At 38.8% G+C, this 17,891-nt stretch overlaps 1 protein-coding gene across 1 annotated transcript in view; it reads right to left on the bottom strand.

Moving 5' to 3' along the window:
• The window catches only part of ARPC1A (actin related protein 2/3 complex subunit 1A), a 35,614-nt gene extending 22,670 nt beyond the window's left edge, over window positions 1-12,944 (bottom strand). Inside the window, exons 1-3 of the mRNA XM_036741863.1 lie at window positions 12,803-12,944; window positions 6,327-6,419; window positions 4,612-4,716 (exon numbers count right to left, since the gene is read on the bottom strand). Of these exons, the coding sequence (XP_036597758.1) occupies window positions 4,612-4,716; window positions 6,327-6,390 (169 nt within the window). The 5' untranslated portion in view covers window positions 6,391-6,419; window positions 12,803-12,944. The remainder of the gene's footprint in view (window positions 1-4,611; window positions 4,717-6,326; window positions 6,420-12,802) is intronic.
• Window positions 12,945-17,891: the final 4,947 nt, after the last annotated feature.

A 17,891-nucleotide genomic window follows, 5' to 3' on the forward strand; every position in this document is an offset into this window, starting at 1 on the left:
TATAGGCATAAGAAATTCAACACAAAAAATTCACTCACAAAAGATTAATAGCAATGCAAAAAAGAAAAATAGCAATTGGGATTCCATCATTCCATTATCGGAATGTGATAAATAAAAACCTCAATGAGAAATAAATCACATATCCCTGCTTGGTTCAGTGAAAAGAGAATTCGCTGGCTTTGGAATCTAAACACCTGGGTTCAAATCTCATCTTTAGTATTTACTAAAGTGTGGTCTTGGACTATTAACCTCTTCAGGTCTCAGTTTCTTTATCTACAAAATGAGGGAGTTAGACTTCATTGGCCTCTGAGCTCTAAATCTATGATCCTAAAAGGAAAAGTAAGTGGGAAAAGCAGGAAATACACACTTCTTTTAAGTTACGTGTATGTTTCAGATGAAAGAATAAAATACAGGCTTTGAGGCCCAACACCTCTTATCCAGTCATCATCTTAAGCTTTTACAACTTAGCCACACTTTCCATAAGAGGATAACTGTTATGGGACAGATTTTCTAATTAGGAAGGCTGTAAAGGAACTCTCACTCCAGCCATAGATAGCTTGTACTAGGGTTTAAAAAAAATCCTATTCCTGATTCTCCAACTACCTAGCTTTGCGACTTTGAACAAGTCAATTAACCTCTTCTAAGTCCCCCTTCAAAGACCCTGCATTCTATTTATCATCTTGCGGGTGAGAGGATTAGCAACAGGGCTAGTGAACTCTGAATGTTCTTTTGAATTTTTTTTTTTTTACTGGCTATAAGCATCCCTGTTTCCTCATTCTTTTTTTTTTTTTTTGCTTTTTGGCAGGGCAGTTGGGGTTAAGTGACTTGCCCAAGGTCACACAGCTAGTGCATGTGTCAAGTGTCTGAGGCCGGATTTGAACTCAGGTCCTCCTGACTCCAGGGCCGGTGCTCTACTGACTGCGCCACCTAGCTGCCCCCGTTTCCTCATTCTTAAAAAAAAAGGGGGGAGAGAAAAGCAGAGGAAAGCCTGCCTATTTCAGAGGGTTGTGATGAAACCCAATATTAACAGACTGGAAAGTTTTGTAAACTTTTAAGTTATTCTCATTATACCTCATTTTATCCACTAGTACCTAGCACAGTAACTGGGATAGTATAAATATTCAATAAGTATCTGACTAAGCCTAATAGAGAACTGGATGAAATGAAAGAATTGATCCTCCTCCTCCCAAATACCCGATTACTACAACCACAACTCGATAATTTTTATTCAAAAGTCTAAGTATGCAAAGTACAAGGACTTCCTGCTAGTACCCCACCATGCCCCCCACTTCAGGAGATTCTTGTTCTCTAGGAATTTATATTTTAAGGAAAATGCTACAAATGCTTTTCTCTCTGGAAATCTCTCTCCCTGGCTTTTTATTTTTCTAAGGCTAACCATCTAGCTTACTGTGATAGCCAACCTTGACAGCCAACTTTGCAACTGTCAAATCACATGGTCATGCTCAAAACTGTACAAGAGCATTACCTTTCTAAATATTTGCTTGGAAGAGATGAAGAAAGGAAATTCTCAGCAGCAGGAAAGTTGTCATTTCTTCCTAATATAGTCTTGCATTTTCTCCCCCTGCTGCCTCATTATTTTTAGGTCAGTAAGTTTTGTGTTTTAGTTTTTTTTTTTTAAAAAGAGGAAACATTAACACAAAAGATTAAATTAACATGAGAAAAAAATTGTGACATCTCTTTTGACAAGTCTGCTGTGGCATTTTCCTTTCTCTATATTAATGGACATTTACTTTAGATAGAGTCACAACAGAAATATTTCATCTGTTTAGTCAGTGTCTGAGAAAATGACTGATCCTTGGTCTCTTGCCATAGTTATATTTAGAGTATTCCAATAACATTTTCTTCAGAACTCAAAAAAAAATGCTGCCTGAGACTTCTGACAGAAAACCGGCCAAAGTACAAAGGACCCCAAAATAGACTGTAAGTAGAAAGGGAGGGGGGGAAGGATTTGTCTGGATGGTTCACATTTTTTGGCTATTTCTTTTGTCTTTCATCTTTGGCCTATTTTAGCCTAAAAAGACATTTCCAATGTTAAAAATTCACTGTAAAATACAGTTAGTGTTCCTATTTCCACTTCTACAAGAAGCTTTTCCAGACCCTCTTCAATGCTGATTTTCCTTTGTTGATTATCTCCAGTTTATCCTATACATACCTTGTCTGTACATAGCTGTTTTGCATGTTGTCTCCCCCATTAGACTATGAGCACTCTGACAGCAGGGAATGGTTTTGTTTTTTGTTTTGTTTTGGCTTTTCTTTTTATCACTAGCACTTACCACAGTGCCTGGCACATAGTAGGTGCTTAATAAATGCTTGTTTACTTGATTGACTTCCCAGGTCACAAGTGAAGCTAGCCAGGAAAGTGAGTCATGAGTCCAATGACTAAAGGACTGAAAATGAAATAGGCCACACCTACCTAAGAGAAGTCAGGTAGAAGGAAAGTAAAATTAGTAAAAAAAAAAAAAAAATCAAAATGATGACCTATAGCCAGTGCTATAATTACTTAGTCTCTTAATGTTTTCTACCACTGGATGCATTACTGCCATGACCCTAATAAGTAAAGGAAAAGCCAACAGTGCGGTTTTCAGGATAATCTGCATGCTCAGAAAAGAGTTTTAGAAACTACACAAAGGGCTGTTACACAAAGTTTTTCTTGGATTGCTAGAGAAAGGGTTTTTTTTTTAATCTGGAAAGCCATGTTATTCAAGATCAATTATAAAGCAAAGGAAGCCTAACAATGTTGTCAGGAAATAACAGATAAAATTTGGAATGATCAGAACAAAGGCAATCAGCAGCAGTCTATACTACTAATTTGAATTAAAATGTTGTGGGGATGGGGACGGACAGAGAGAACACGTGGCCATAGTGAACACCAAGCCCTTGGCAAAAATAGAGTTAATTCTATATGGTGAAAGCTAAATCACAACAAACAAAAGTAGCAAGCTTAAAAAAAAGGATCTAGCCATACAAGGTTCAAGAATGTTTTGAATAAAATAGTTCTTTCAAATAGATATCAAAGGTGAGCCCAGAGCAAAATAACCACACACATATTAGAAAAAGACTGAACTCTACTCTTCTGACTGGTTTTAGTAAAATTTGAAACTATAGTCAACAAAGCATAGTAAAGATCTATGTGTGGGTTCATGCCTGTAATCCCAGCTACCAGGTAGGCTGAGGCTGGAGCATCTTTTGAGCTCATGAATTCTCCGCTGGGGGTGGGGGTGGGGGGGTTACACTGATCAGGTGTTTGTATTAAGTTAAGCAGTAAAGTGGGGAGTGTCTGTAAGCAGGGGGCTACCAGGTTTCCTAAGCAGGATAAACAAGCCTAGGTCAGAAATATAATAGGTAAAAGTTCCTTTGACTATCAGTAGTAGGACTGGGTCTAGGAGTAGTTCCTGTACTTCCAGCCAGAGATTCAGTCATTAAAAAAAATAAAAACCACCTTCTCATTTGACAGCTTCTGTTATTATCGGAAGAGAACAATGTGACAGCACATATGCCATCAGGATTTTACCTTTGAGCTATCTGCTTTAAAATGTCTCCAAAAGAGCATCTAAAAGTAAGGACCACTCATGTTTGTTTCTTCAAACGATTTTTTAAAAAAAATCCTAAAATCAAAGAACTAGTTGCTTCCCATGTGACCACAGACAAGTCACCTTACTTGTATAAGCTTAGATTTCTCATCTGTAAATTGTAGGGAGCAGCCATGATACACTGAAGAGTCTTGATTTTAGAGCTATGAAGCCAGAGTTTAAGTCCTGCCTCTGCCACTACTGACCTTGAGAAAATCATTTAACTTCTTTGGGCCTTAGCTTCCTTAACTGTAAAATGAGGAGACTGGATTAGATAACTTTGAAGCCCATAGTTAGCTTTGAAACTGTGATCTAGGGTCTTGGGTCTTTCAAGATCTCTTTTTAGCTTCAAATCTTACGGCTTATCACACAGAGCAACCATGAAAATGAACGAATTCTTACTTCCACAACTTACCTAAGTCATTGAACATCACTGTAACTAGGCAGCAGGGCACAGATGGGAGCACACCTTCACAGGGTCATGCTAACTTCTGGACTCTACCCATCACCACCTATTCCTGTTGCCTAACAAAGAACTAAAGATCTGCTCTAGTAGGGGATGTTTAATTCTTTCAATTCCCACCTTCCCCTAGGATCTAGGTCCATAGTTATAAATCCTAATAGAACTTTAATTTTTAAGAGGAAATAAAAAGGAGCCTTTTAGAAAACGCTATGTTCCTCCAACACTTATGAATGGTTTTGGCCACATTTTCATGTACAGGTTTTTCTCCTCGAGTTGTTTCTTGTGTGTCTTGTCCAACTATTCACTAAGTTCTTAAAGATAAAATCTTCTCCTTCTTTAATATTCCCCATAGCACCAACATGCTAGGCATCTAAGAAGGATTCAAAAATGCCTGACAAACTGAAATCAGTAGCACAATATTTTCTCATTTATCAAGACAGTGGTATAGAAGTGGTGTAGAACTCTAAACATTATACGTAGCAAAGTGGCAGATTCACCTTATGTTCAGGCCTTTTCTTGAAGCAAAGGAAAAAGCTCACCAACAGGATTCTACATTACCTGTGATGTGTCCATTGTGTTCCTTCAGTTCATGGGCTTTCACCCACTGGTTCCCATTCTTCTTGTAAATGTGGACTTCATGATTATTAGGGCTAAGGGCAATCTCTGGTAGAAAGAATTTAATAAATTGTTAACATATACAGAACAACAGTACTTTGGTTAGTGATCGGTCAAATGAGATGATGTATGTAAATTACTTTGCAAACCTTATGTTACTATATAAATGAGCTATTTTTTAAAAAGTGGAGGTGATACTTGTTTTTTCTTACCAAGGATAAAATATGATAAATTCTATTTATAAGGTCTTATTTTTTTAATTTTAAGGAAGTAGATTGAAGAAAAGAATACAAATTTCAATTAACATGATTTGGTCCTACTAAGTAAGACATGGCAAAGCCCATATTGATCTTAAACTTAAGTTTTAATATCAAGATGAAAAACCCTTGAACCAGACCAAAATCTATTAAAATACATATTAAAATACTATTATATACACATTAAAAATACATTAAAATATTATTAATTTGTACTGGTTTTCTTTTTAAAGTTAAACTTGTAGGACTGAACTTTCATTTGGCTAAAGGTAGTTCTCAAGAGTGGTTCTTAATATTAGTTTTAGAATTTCAATATAGATTTTAAGACTTTTGTAATGTTTAAGCTACAGTGATAATTATAACTATTCCTTACAATTACATATATTGGGTAACATAAAGGTCCTTTTTGCACAATTAAGATATCATTAAGACCTACACCCAAAGCCTTAGGTCAACCATCTAATGATTCTCTATACCCAGAGACTTGCTTTTTCCTACATATAACTCTCATAAATTTTATAAAGCTGAAATTTTCAAACGGCAAAAATTAAATTCAATAACTTTTACTGAGTCATTTAAAATAAGGGGAATGAGACCCTGCATCTTTATTGTCTAAGCAGAGAACTCAAATTATATAAATACTTTTGCAAAACGGATGTTATTAGTTTTAGATAAGAAAATAAGGATAAAAGAAGAGACAACATTAAATCTCTGTGAAACAATCAGAAAATAGAGGAGGTCCTAAATATTGAATCCTAACATGCTCTCTAAAGGGTCTATATTGAAATAACGGAAATAAGTGCTCACTTTTAGAGAGCTCTTGGCTAAAAGGAAGGGAAGAACAATGGTTTAATAAGGAGAAATAAAGATAACCCAGCTTTTTATTGATTGTATGTAAAATAAGAGGCAATATGGTACTGAGTGAGGGTCTAAAAAATAAACTAAATGTCTTTTAACAGCCTCTAGACTGCTGTTTAGAAGCTCTGGGCTCAGTGGAACAGCTAGTACTTCAGGCAATAAAAGACTCTCCATATACATCTGAAGTCAAAAGAGCAGAGGGGCAGAGCATTAGGGAAAAGAGACCTAGCTTTCAGTCCTTACTTAGATCATAGAATCTTAAGAGCTACAAAAGACCTTAGAGATCATCTAAGCCAACTCTCTTATTTTATAAATAAGGAAAGTGAGGCACAGAATGACTTGTCCAAAGTTACACATCAAGTTTCTGAGAATCTTTTAAAAAAGTATTAGATTATATTATCTCTTAAGGTGCCTCTTATTCTGAAGTTCTATAACTCTTATGTATCTTTTAGTAACCTGTCACAGAGCCCCATCAATGTCTAAAAATTCTACACTGTAGATAGAGAAGGTACCAAAGGAAAGAAAAAAGAGTACCATACTTACGAGTACGATCTCTGTTCCAAGCATGGCAGGTGATTGGCTCTAGTAAAAATTGATGTAAGGACATTATTCTTAGTGTTTTCAAAAGGGAAAAAGCTGAAATAAATAATAAGAGAAAGCACTTTAAAAGTTACAAAGTAGTGTTTTACCAAGGCCGGATCCTAACTGTTAAATTCACTTCAGTTCAAAAATTAATGCCTCGAAGTAGCGCTCCCTATTCATTTCAGGATGACAATTAATGTTGTTACATTGTGTTACACATCATTCCAGAACTGGGTAACATTTATAGAAAGAAATGAGTCATTTTTATTGAGGAATTAAAAATCAATAAAAACATACCACAAATTAATATATAAATAAGCAATAACCAAACTTCCAGATGGCCTAAAATGCTTGGGAGTGATGCAAGAGTAACAAAAATCACAGAAGCCTAAGACATTCAAATGTATTCTAAACAAATATGCGATAGTTATGCACCACTTTAAAATCTATTTATACCTACTTTGTGAAATATTACATGGTCATTATCTTAAGACATGATCTTTGGGCAATTAAACTTACATAAAAGAAAATTACATACCCAGATAATAAGACAAAGGTTAATGGACAAGACAAGTAAATAATAAGTAGAATGACCTGCCCCTTGCATAAAGACAATGATTGACAGACACATACACAGGAGTCAATATCACACAGGCATGATGGAAATAACAGCATTGTAATATGTTGTACTCCTTGACCATACTTTTCTTTAACAAGTTAGGGTTCTAATGGAGTAGAGATAGAGAAGACAGTCACTGGAAATGATTGGAAAAAAGAAAGAAGCATTAGTAAAATCTTTTAAAAAGTAGTTTACTGAGCTAGATGACTTGGGCTCAAATCCAGTTTCTGCCACTTGCTAACCTGTGAAGGTAGGTAAGTCATTTTCCTTTTAAGAGCCTTTTTCCATCTATACTATTCAAATCATGCTACCTGTACTGCTTATTTCAAAAGGTTAAGAAAGAATGTAATAGAATATAAGCTCCCTATAGGCAAGGACTATTTCTGTTTTCCTACTCTTTCTTTGTACAGCGTTCCTGGCACAAAGTTTATGTATCTTTTTTTTGGAGGGGGGAAGGGAGGGCAATGGGAATTAAGTGACTTGCCCAAGGTCACACAGCTAGTAAGTGTGTCAAGTGTCGGAGGCCGAATTTGAACTCAGGTCCTCCTGACTCCAGGGCTGCTGCTCTACTCACTGTGCCACCTAGCTGCCTCAACGTTTATATATCTTAATAAATGTTTGCTGAATTGATTCAGTGAGAGAATGTTTAAAGTGCTTTGTAAAACTTAAACGTTATATCAAAATAAGTTCAGTTAAATATTTATGTCTTTCCTCTGCATATCTCAAAAGTCTAAAAAGGAAATAAAGATTACTATCAACTTCATATGTATAAGGGGCATCATATTTTTTGCTTTCTCAACAGGTAGGAGAGGGAGAGAATTAGAAATTTAAATTAATTTTTAAAAAAACCTTTCAAAAAAAGATTATTACCTCAGGGGCAATAATCTGGATCCCTGCAATGCCCAATCAAGTAAATCAACACTAAAATTTAAAGAATCAAATTAATTTAATTTGCACATTTTAAAAAACTTGCCTTATTTTTATCATTCTGCACTGAAGAGAAAGTGATGAAAATCTTAAAGTTTCTCTAATGTTGTCAGGAATTGCCAGAGGTGGGTTTCCCTTTGCATGTCTACTGACAAGATTTTCTTTATGGAATTCCATATGTAAAAATTCTGCCACTGATAATTAAGTTGGGTGGAATAGTACGTAGCATGGTAGACCAGGAATCAAGAATATGAGTTCTGGACCAGGAGTCAAGAATATGAGTTCTGATCCTGTCTTAGATGTATGAACAAGTCAGTTAACTGCTTTGTGTTTAGTTTCTTCATCTGTAAACTGAGAGAACTGGACCTCTAAAGTCCATTCTAGCTTTAAATTTATGATCCTATGAGCTTATTCAGGCTTCAGAGTGACATCTTTTAGGGCTCCCAATCTGTTCTTAAGACTCCCTATTCTAGAATACACTGCCCTGAAGGCAGGATTAAAATTTATGAACAGTTGCCTCATTTATAAAATGGATGCTTAAGCTAGACAATCTCTAATGTTCTGTAAAATTCTAACACATTTGTCAGTTTAGCATAATGAAGTGGGAGTCCCAGGATTTGAATCTCAGCTGTGCTATTTACTAGTGGACCTCTGGTAACTCCTTTAGAGATTCAGTTTCATTATCTGTAAAATGAGGGGATTGGATTTAGTGATCTTTAAAATCTGGTGCTAACCGCTTATTATCCTAAGATTCAATTAGTGTATGAGTTAGGGGATCTTCGTGTTAAAAACCAACTCAAGCCAAGTGCTCCATCTCTAGAGCACTCTGTCAGTACCTCATTTTCCTCACCACTCTCTACACAATGGATTATACTTTTCTGAGCACTGGGTGCTTCCTACACCACTACACCCCCACTCCTAGCAGAAGTCAGGGAGCTATTTGACTTTTTATCTTTAGTTTCCCCAACACCTAGCATTGTTCCTTGGACCTCAAATTATGGCCACTCTTGCCTGAAATTTAAAAACTTATTTTTCTCCATTATTAGCAAGTGCTTATAAATGTTTGGTGAACTGAATTAAAAATATAATCCATAGCAAACGATATCATTCCAAATGGTCATACTCATTGCAATCTTAAAATCTGATATACCCAAGTAGGACAATGTTAACCTAGGGTGGAGACTGAAAAGCAAAATTCTGATGCAAAGAGGAAATGAATGGAAGGGCCAGGAGAAGATAAAGGTAAAGTGAAAGCTATTATAATGGCTTAGCTATCAAAAGTATAGGGACAAAGTCTGGACCTGAGATTTCACTGGTATAGAGAAACTCCTAGATGATGAAACTCACTAAACCAATGTAGGGCAGCACTGTCTCTTCAACTTACAGACTTAGTAGCCTAGAATACTAAAAGATTAAGTGACTTGTGCAGGGTCACATAGGATGTGTCAGACATATGGTGGCTCTCTATCTACTCTCTAACCAAGCTGCCTTTAATAGTAAGATTAGCTGTCAAAGCTGAAATCAAACTTGGTTTAAGGAGAGTAATACTTGATACTTGTAAATATATTTGCACGGCAATAAGGAATAAGCACAGTCAGTCAATAAATAAAATAAATATCAAGCATCTAGAAATAAGCTATGAAATAAATGTCAAAATTCTAAATTCTGCTCTGGGAATGAAGATAGGAAATTTACATTTTGTTTTACATGCCTTACTAGGCAAACTGCAATAATATAAAAGGAAAACTGTATAACCAATAGTAAAAGGTCTGATGTTTTAAAAATTCATTGCACTAATTCATGTGTTTCAAAAAACACTTCCACATGTTTATGGCACAGTCCTATCTTTCCTTCCTTTAACATCAGAACTACTTAACTTGCTCATATTTATTCAAATAGCATATATGTCACTATGTTCCTTAATTAAAAGGGATTTAGTTCACTACTGTTCCTTAGTGGAGAGCAATAATTTAAGTTTATTTGTTAACTGAAATTCAATTCAATAAACATTTACTGAACGCCTACTAGGCACAAGGCAATGTTCTAAGAGCCTGGGATACAAAAACAAAAAACAAAATATTCCCTGCACCCAAGGAGCTTATGTTCTATGGGAGTAATAAGAGCTGACATATAAAGATTATAAACAAGACTGAAAACTAATATTTTAAAATGTATGCCAATAATAAAAAGTATATATTTCATGTATGGCCATAAACAACAGTTGCAAAGATAAAAACTTTCACTTGTTTGTGTAACCAGGCTAGAGTAACTTTCCAAAGAAGCAAAATTCAAACAATGGCATAATTTTAAGTTGATTTCTAATTCAGCCACATTATCTAAGTTACAAATCTGGACACACTTTCATGCCTGGTACTTCATTTTAAGAATGCAGAACAAGCAAATCCCCATATTTGACAACCTCTGTAGATGCAGTAGGTTACACTGGAAAGAGCACAGGACCCCTAAGTCAGAAACCTGGCTTCAAACTTGAGCTTTTGAGTGTGTAACAACTTCCTTGGGTCTCAGTTACCCAGCTTTAGGAGGGGGATAATAGTTATACTAGCTACCACCCAAGATAAGAATTATGCTGGAAAGCACCATTCACAGCTATTATTTTTATTATTAGTTCACATTCATCACACAGATCATAGATTTAGAGCTGGAAGGGACTTCACAGGCCACTGAGTCCAAACTGCTGGTTTTACAGATGAGGAAAATGAGGCTCAGAGAAGCTAGAGTCATGCAACTAATAAATATCTGAATGGGGTCTCAAACCCAGGATTTCCTGATTCCAAACCCAGCACTTTATCTCCAAATAGGATATCTCTGTGGGAATACCTAACAAACTAGCACACTGCCTTTGTTAAGTCCTCAACTCCCAAGGCAACAGCTATAATTTCTGAATTATGGTCAAAACCCTTGCCTGATTTTAAAACTCACTTTTCTCCATATTTTTCCAAGAAAAGGACAGGGGAGAAGAAAAGCACTAAGAATATAAGAGCGCCTACTCAACTCAACAACCACTTACTCAACATCTGCTCTACACTAAGCATCATAAAAAATTTCAATAAAAAGGGGACTTCTAGCTTTAATGTCACCTATCTTGCCTAAGCTTCAGGCAACTTTCTAATAGTTACCCATTAAACTATGTATAGATGGGTTGTGATGTTTCCACACCACCTTCTTGACTTTAATGTGTGGGATGCAAAGAGGAAGAAACAGTCCAGATCCCAATATAGAATCAAAGAATTATAAGGTACGGTCATCACTGCACTCAAGAAGAAACCTTCAAGGAATCGAATACTTTTAAATTTATCAATAAACTTTACCTCCCTGGGTCTGTTTCTTCATCTGTAAAATGAATGGTTTGGACTAGATAATTTCCGAGGAACATTCTAGCTCTAAATCCATCATCCTAGATCCTACAATATGCTCCTTTAGTTGGTGAAAGAATAAAAGTAGACCGAAATAAAAATTCTTTTTCTCATATATACAATTTGCATTAAAAGAACAGTGTCACTCAGATATAGAAATATAAAACGATATTTGTAAAATCTTATGCCTAGCATGGACTCCCTCAAATCTACTTCAAAATCTCCGTTTTGCTTCAAATCAGGTATCACCTCCTCTGTGAAATCTTCCCTGACTTCTTATTTCCCTTGAACTTACTTATTTGTGTATCTGCTGTATCAAAACAGTAAAATACCAGATCCTGGAGGATAACTCTTTCTTTGTATCCCCAGCCCCTTACACAGAGTAGATACTTAATGTCTGTTAGCGGAATTTATTATACAGTCAAACAACAGATCTAAAAAAGATATTTTGAAACATATGTTTAAACCAACAGCTCTATATATCATCTCCCCATAGAATGCCCAGGATAGGACCTTTTAACCTAATTTGGTTTCCTATCTGAAAATGTAAATCCTGACCTACAAGATCTACAGATCTACGGTTCGGGAACAAGCCAGTTTGGGAAGAATGTCTCAGCTCTCTGATCTCTTAACTGATGCTCTCCCTGACCAATCTAGGTCCAGGCACTTCAATACCGTCGTCGCACCACAGGTACAGAGACCAAATGAAGCTCCTATTCAACGTCTTCACAGGGATAGTATTTTTAAAATCCTTTCTTCCTCTGTCACCCCACAGGTAATATAACCTGCATCATCCCGACTAGAACAGGTACAGTCACGGTCGCGGTCACCCTTTCCCTTAATTTTGACTGAGTCAATTAAAATGCCCAAGGATCTGGGGGGTGGTTGCCCTGTGGGTGAGGATAGTAAAAGGGGGTTTGAAGCGAACCCCGTCTCGGTGATAACTCGGCTATGACTTCTTCCCACACCAGGAAGAAGCGAGGACACGCCTGAAACGCGGGGACGGGCGAGGCAGGTAAAGGAGGACGGTCAACCTACGCCCAGTCCCAGCGACAGCAGAGGTGCGGGGAGGTTTTTTTTTAGGGTGTTCCGCCTGAAGCTGGGAGATAGGGACCGACCGGACCCAGGGGGCTAAAGAACAAAGAGAATGCCGGGAGAGGAACGGGGGACGAGGTGTGTGGGGGTTGGACTTTGGGGCGCCCGCTCCAGAGACCCAGGAAAGGCGAACACCTCCAGAGTGAAAAGGGAGTGAGAAGGGGGGATTCATCACCCCAAGCCTCAGGTCAGGCGGGGGTTGGGAGACTGGGGGGAGAGGGGCGGGAACTAGAGGACGGCCCGCCCACCTACCCCCCCTCCCCCGCTCGCCCCACCTCCTCAGCCGCCAGCGGTCGGGGTCTGCCCGCCCCCTGCGGCCTAAGCCGGGTCAGGGGAACTGAAGGTTGGGAAAGGGACGAGCGACCCCGGGACGAAGACAGACAGGGTGAGGGGGAGATGAGAAGTTGATCGCCATCCCTTACCTGGGATGGGAAGGGTGCGGACGGGCCCCGGAGCGGAGGATTCGCGGACTCTGGTCAGTCGACGCGAATAAGCTCCGGCGGGCGGCGGGAAGAAGACGGAGGCCGGGAGGGAGCGGCTGACAGGGATCCCGGAAATGGGCACGGCGCCTGCGCAGCACGGCTTCCGAGCCCAACTAAGGCTGCGCAGATCGTCTGCGCAGATCGTGGGAGCCCTGGAAAGGGGGAAGGGAGGATGTACGGACATGCGCGCGGGGTGCAATAGAACTCTGGATGGATACGTCCGTGACTGGCGCATGTGCAGTGGCGGCGAGCAGTCAGCTAGTATGCGCTTGCTCCCTTCACCATTCTCCCTTTTACAAGACCCCTCCCGAAGGTGATTGAGAATAGAGGGGCTTCCTGCCGGGAGGAAACAAATGCCGAAGGCTTCCATCTTCCTCTCTGCGTTTTGTTCTAAGCATTTACATTCTGAAACTCAGGAACTAGACCTGCACATCATTCATTCGTTCGTTTATTCATTCTTTCGTTCTTTATTCATACACTCATTCATTCATTCATTCACTCGTTCATTCCTTCAACAAACCACTGCTGTGTGCACAGAGCACTCTGCCAAGTGATAGAAGGTTTAGAATGCTGCCAAAATAATCTTCCAAAGGCACAGATCTGACCATGCCACTCCCCTGTTAAATTTTAGTGGCTCCATAATAGGAGTAAGATAAAGTACAGATTTGCTTAGTCGGGGTTTTAAGACCCTCCCCAGTCTGGCTCCAACTGATTTTTTTGCATGCTACTGTCCAACAACCTGGATTACTTTGGGTTCCTCAGATTCACCCCGAATCCCAACCCACTCCCAGCTGACAAAGTCAGGATCCAAAAAGATCCAGGTTAGAGAACTGAGCTGAATCTACTAAGATAGAATTCAGTAGGAATAAAATGTAAATTCTTTTGGGTTCAAAACAATCACCTTCACACGTATTATGTGAACTAATAATAAAGATAACAGCAAAGTTGTGCTTTTACCCAGCATAACTATCCTGAGAGGTGGATGGTACAAAGATTATTTCTGTCCTAACGATAAAATAACTGAGGCCCCAGGAAGTTGTAGGGGGAGGTATGGTTAGACAGCAGTTTGTCTGAAAAAGGCTGTTTCATTGTTCAGTTGTGTCCCAACTCTTGGTGACCCCATTTGGGGTTTTCTTGGCAAAGGTACTGGAGTGGCTTGCCATTTGCTTCTCCAACTAATTTTTTTTTAGGTTATACATGTTTTATACATGTTTAGGTTATACATGTAGAGTACTTCCATGTTAGTCATTTTTTACAAGAAGACTCGAATAAAAGAAAAAAGAAAGAAAGTGAAAAATGGCATGCTTTAGTCTGTATTCAGTCAATATCAGTTCTTTCTCTGGAGGCAGATAGTATGCTTTATCATTAGTCTTTTGGGATTCTCTTGAATCCTTGTACTGCTGAGGATAGATAAGTCATTCACAGTTCTTTCTACAATATTCTCCTGGTTCTGCTCACCTCACTATGCATCAGTTCATGCAAGTCTTTCCAGGTTTTTCTGAAATCATCCTGCTTGTCATTTCTTACAGCACAATAATATTCCATTACAATCCTATATCACAGCCTGTTTAGCCATTCCCCAATTGATGGGCATCCCTTTGATTTCCAATTCTTAGACACCACAAAAAGATTTACTATAAATATTGTTGTACAAATAGGTCCTTTTCCTTTTTTTTTTGGATGTCTTTGGGATATACACCTATAAGTTCTCCAGTTCATTTTACAGATGAGGAAATTGAGGCAAACAGGGTTAAGTGACTTGCCCAGGGTTGCACAGCTAGTATATATGAGGACAGAGTTGAACTCAAGAAGAGGAGTCTTCCTGATTCCAGGCCTGGCGCTCTGTGCACTATGGCACAACCTAGCTGCTCTGGCTGTTTTAGGGGACCACAAACTCCATATGTTTCAGTAGTGTGTTGGATAGATAACATAGTTTTGGATTGTATTAAGAGACAGACAGCCTCCTGGAATAAGGGGATGATACTCTCTCTGTGCTTTTCCTCATCTGGACTACTGTGTTTTGGGCAACAGAAGCTTAAAAGGGATGTTGCTCAATTGCAGAGTATCCAGAGAAGGGCACCCAGAATGGTGAAGGGCTTTGAGTCTGTGAAGGAGCTGGAGATGTTTGTCTTGGAGAAAAGAAGAATCAGGGAGGTCACGGTAGCTATTTTTAAGTATTTGAAAGGCAGTCATGGCTAAGAGGGTAGACTTTTCTGTTTGGCCTTAGAGGACTAGACCAGGAGCAATGGTTGGTAATCAAAAGGGGACAATACAGGCTCAACCATGGGGAAATCTTGCTAAAAATTAGATGGGCTGCCTTAAAAAGTAATTGGTTCCTCTTCACTAGACATTTTTCAAATAGAGGCAAGATGACCACTTGTTTGGAGCCACTAGGTGGTACAGGAGATACAGCATGGGACCTGGAGTCAAAAAGACGTGGATTCAAATTCTACCTTAAACATGAGCTTTGTGATGCTGGACAAGTCTAAGCGTCCTCTTCTAAAGTGGGGATAGTAATAGCACCCTCCCTCATAAGGTGGTTGTGATGATCGAATGAGTCAACATATGTGAGCTTAAAGCACTATGTGGGGGGGGGGGCGCAGAGCCAAGGTGGTGGAGTGAAAGCAGGGACTCACTAGAGCTCTCCCCCAAACCCCTCCAAATACCTGTAAAAATTACTCCAAACAAATTCTAGAGCAGCAGAACCCACAAAATGAGAGTGAAACAAATTTCCAACCTAAGACAACCTGGAAGGTTGACAGGAAAGGTCTGTTGCACCAGTCTGAGAAAGGAGTGCAGTCTGGTGCAAACTTTGCCAGTACAGACCAGGCCCTCAGCAAAGCCAGAGCAATCCTCAAGGGATGGAATCGCTGGCAGCTGTGGCAACTTCCAGACTTCTCAACCCACAAATGCCAAAGACAAATTAGAAGGTCAGTAGGAAAAGTCTATGGGACCTGAGTGAGAGAGGAGCATGGTCCCACCCCAGCCCAGGTGGCAGCAGTGGCTGCTTCTGGAGCTCTCAGCCCACAGATGGTGGGGAGATTGAGCAGCTGATCAGAGTGGAATTGCAGGGATCTCTTTGCTGGCACTGAGGCAGGATTCTCTTGCTTTGCCCTGCTTGGATCTGGGTCATAGTCCTGGGTGACTGTCTTGGGGCAAAGAGGAGTCTTGTCATGGCAAAGCTTGTGGTGGCAGTGGAAAGGGAATCCTCTTTACAGTTCTAAGACAGAATAGAGTGTTTGTGGTCACAGAACAGAGCACAGGCCAGGAGTAAACACCTCCCCTTTGATCATGCTACCTTGGAAAAATTGAAAATTTGCAGGTCCCTAGAAGTAACTCTGAAAATAGCTGTACAAAACCCCTGAAGTCTGGGCCAGTATACCCTCCACACTGGAAGCAGAGTCCTACCTTAACAAAGAGTTAAGAAGTCAAGTAATTGGCTGGAAAAATGATCAAACAGTGAGGGAAAATCTCAGACTATAGAATCTTACTTTGGTGACAAAGAATATCAAAACATACAATCAGAAGAAGACAACAAAGTCAAAGCTCCTACATCCAAAGCCTCCAAGAAAAATTTGAATTGGTCTCAGGCCAAGGAAGAGCTCAGAAAGGATTTTGAAAATCAAATAAGAGGAGTAGAGGAAAAATTGGGAAGAGAAATGAGAGTGATGCAAGAAAATCATGAAAAACAAGTCAACAGCTTGGTAAAGGAGACCCCCCCCCCAAAATAGTGAAGAAAATAACACCTTAAAAATAGACTAACCCACGTGGCAAAAGAGGTCCAAAAAATGAATGAGGAGAAGAATGCCTTAAAAAGCAGAATTGGCCAAATGGAAAAGAAGGTCTAAAAGCTCACTAAACAAAATTATTCCTTAAAAACTAAAATAGAGGAAATGAAAGCCAATGACTCTATGAAAAGTCAAGAAATTATGAAACAAAACTAAGATAATGAAAAAAATAGAAGACAATCAATTTTACCTAAATTAATCTATCTATTCAGTGCCATACCAATCAAACTACCAAAAAATTATTTTACTGAGCTGGACAAAATTATAACAAAATTCATCTGGAAAAACAAGAGGTCTAGAATATCTAGGGTATTAATGAAAGGAAATGCTAGAGAAGGGGGCCTAGCCATACCATATATTAAACTGTACTACAGAGCAGCAGTCATCAAAACTACCTGGTACTGGCTAAGAAACAGAGGTGTGGATCAGTGGAATAGGATAGGAATACAAGATGGAGAAGTCAACAACTGTAGCAATCTACTCTTTGATAAACCCAAAGAGGCCAGCTTCTGGGCTAATAATTCACTATTTCACAAAAACTGTTGGGAAAATTGGAAAATGGTAGGACAGAAACTGGGCATAGACCAATATTTTACACCATATACCAAAATAAAGTCAAAATGGGTTCATGATTTAGGAGTAAAGCCTGATACTATAAGTAATTTGGGAGAGCAAGGAATAGTTTACTTATCAGATTTATGGAAAAGAAAAGAATTCATGACCCAACAAGAGATAGAGAGCATTACAAAATGCAAAATGGATAATTTTGATTATGTTAAATTGAAATGTTTTTGTACAAAAAAAGCCAATGCAACAAAAATTAGGAGGGAAGCAGAAAATTGGGAGAAAATCTTTACAACTAGTATCTCTGATAAAGGCCTCATTTCTAAAATATACAGGGAACTGAGCCAAATATATAGGAATACAAGCCATTCCCCAATTGAGAAATGGTCAAAGGATATGAATAGGCAGTTTTCAGAGGAAGAAATTAAAGCTATCTATAGGCATATGAAAAAATGCTCTAAATCACTACTGATTAGAGAAATGCAAATCAAAACAACTCTTAGATACCACATCTCTCCTGTCAGATTGGCTAAAATAACAAAACAGGAAAATGATAAATGCTGGAGAGGATGTGGGAAAATTGGAACATTGTTGCATTGCTGGTGGAGTTGTGAGATGATCCAGCCATTTTGAAGAGTAGTTTGGAACTATGCACAAAGGGCCACAGGAATGTTCAT

The sequence above is a fragment of the Trichosurus vulpecula genome, chromosome 1 (assembly GCF_011100635.1).
Source record: "Trichosurus vulpecula isolate mTriVul1 chromosome 1, mTriVul1.pri, whole genome shotgun sequence".
In the NCBI taxonomy this organism is placed as follows: domain Eukaryota; kingdom Metazoa; phylum Chordata; class Mammalia; order Diprotodontia; family Phalangeridae; genus Trichosurus; species Trichosurus vulpecula.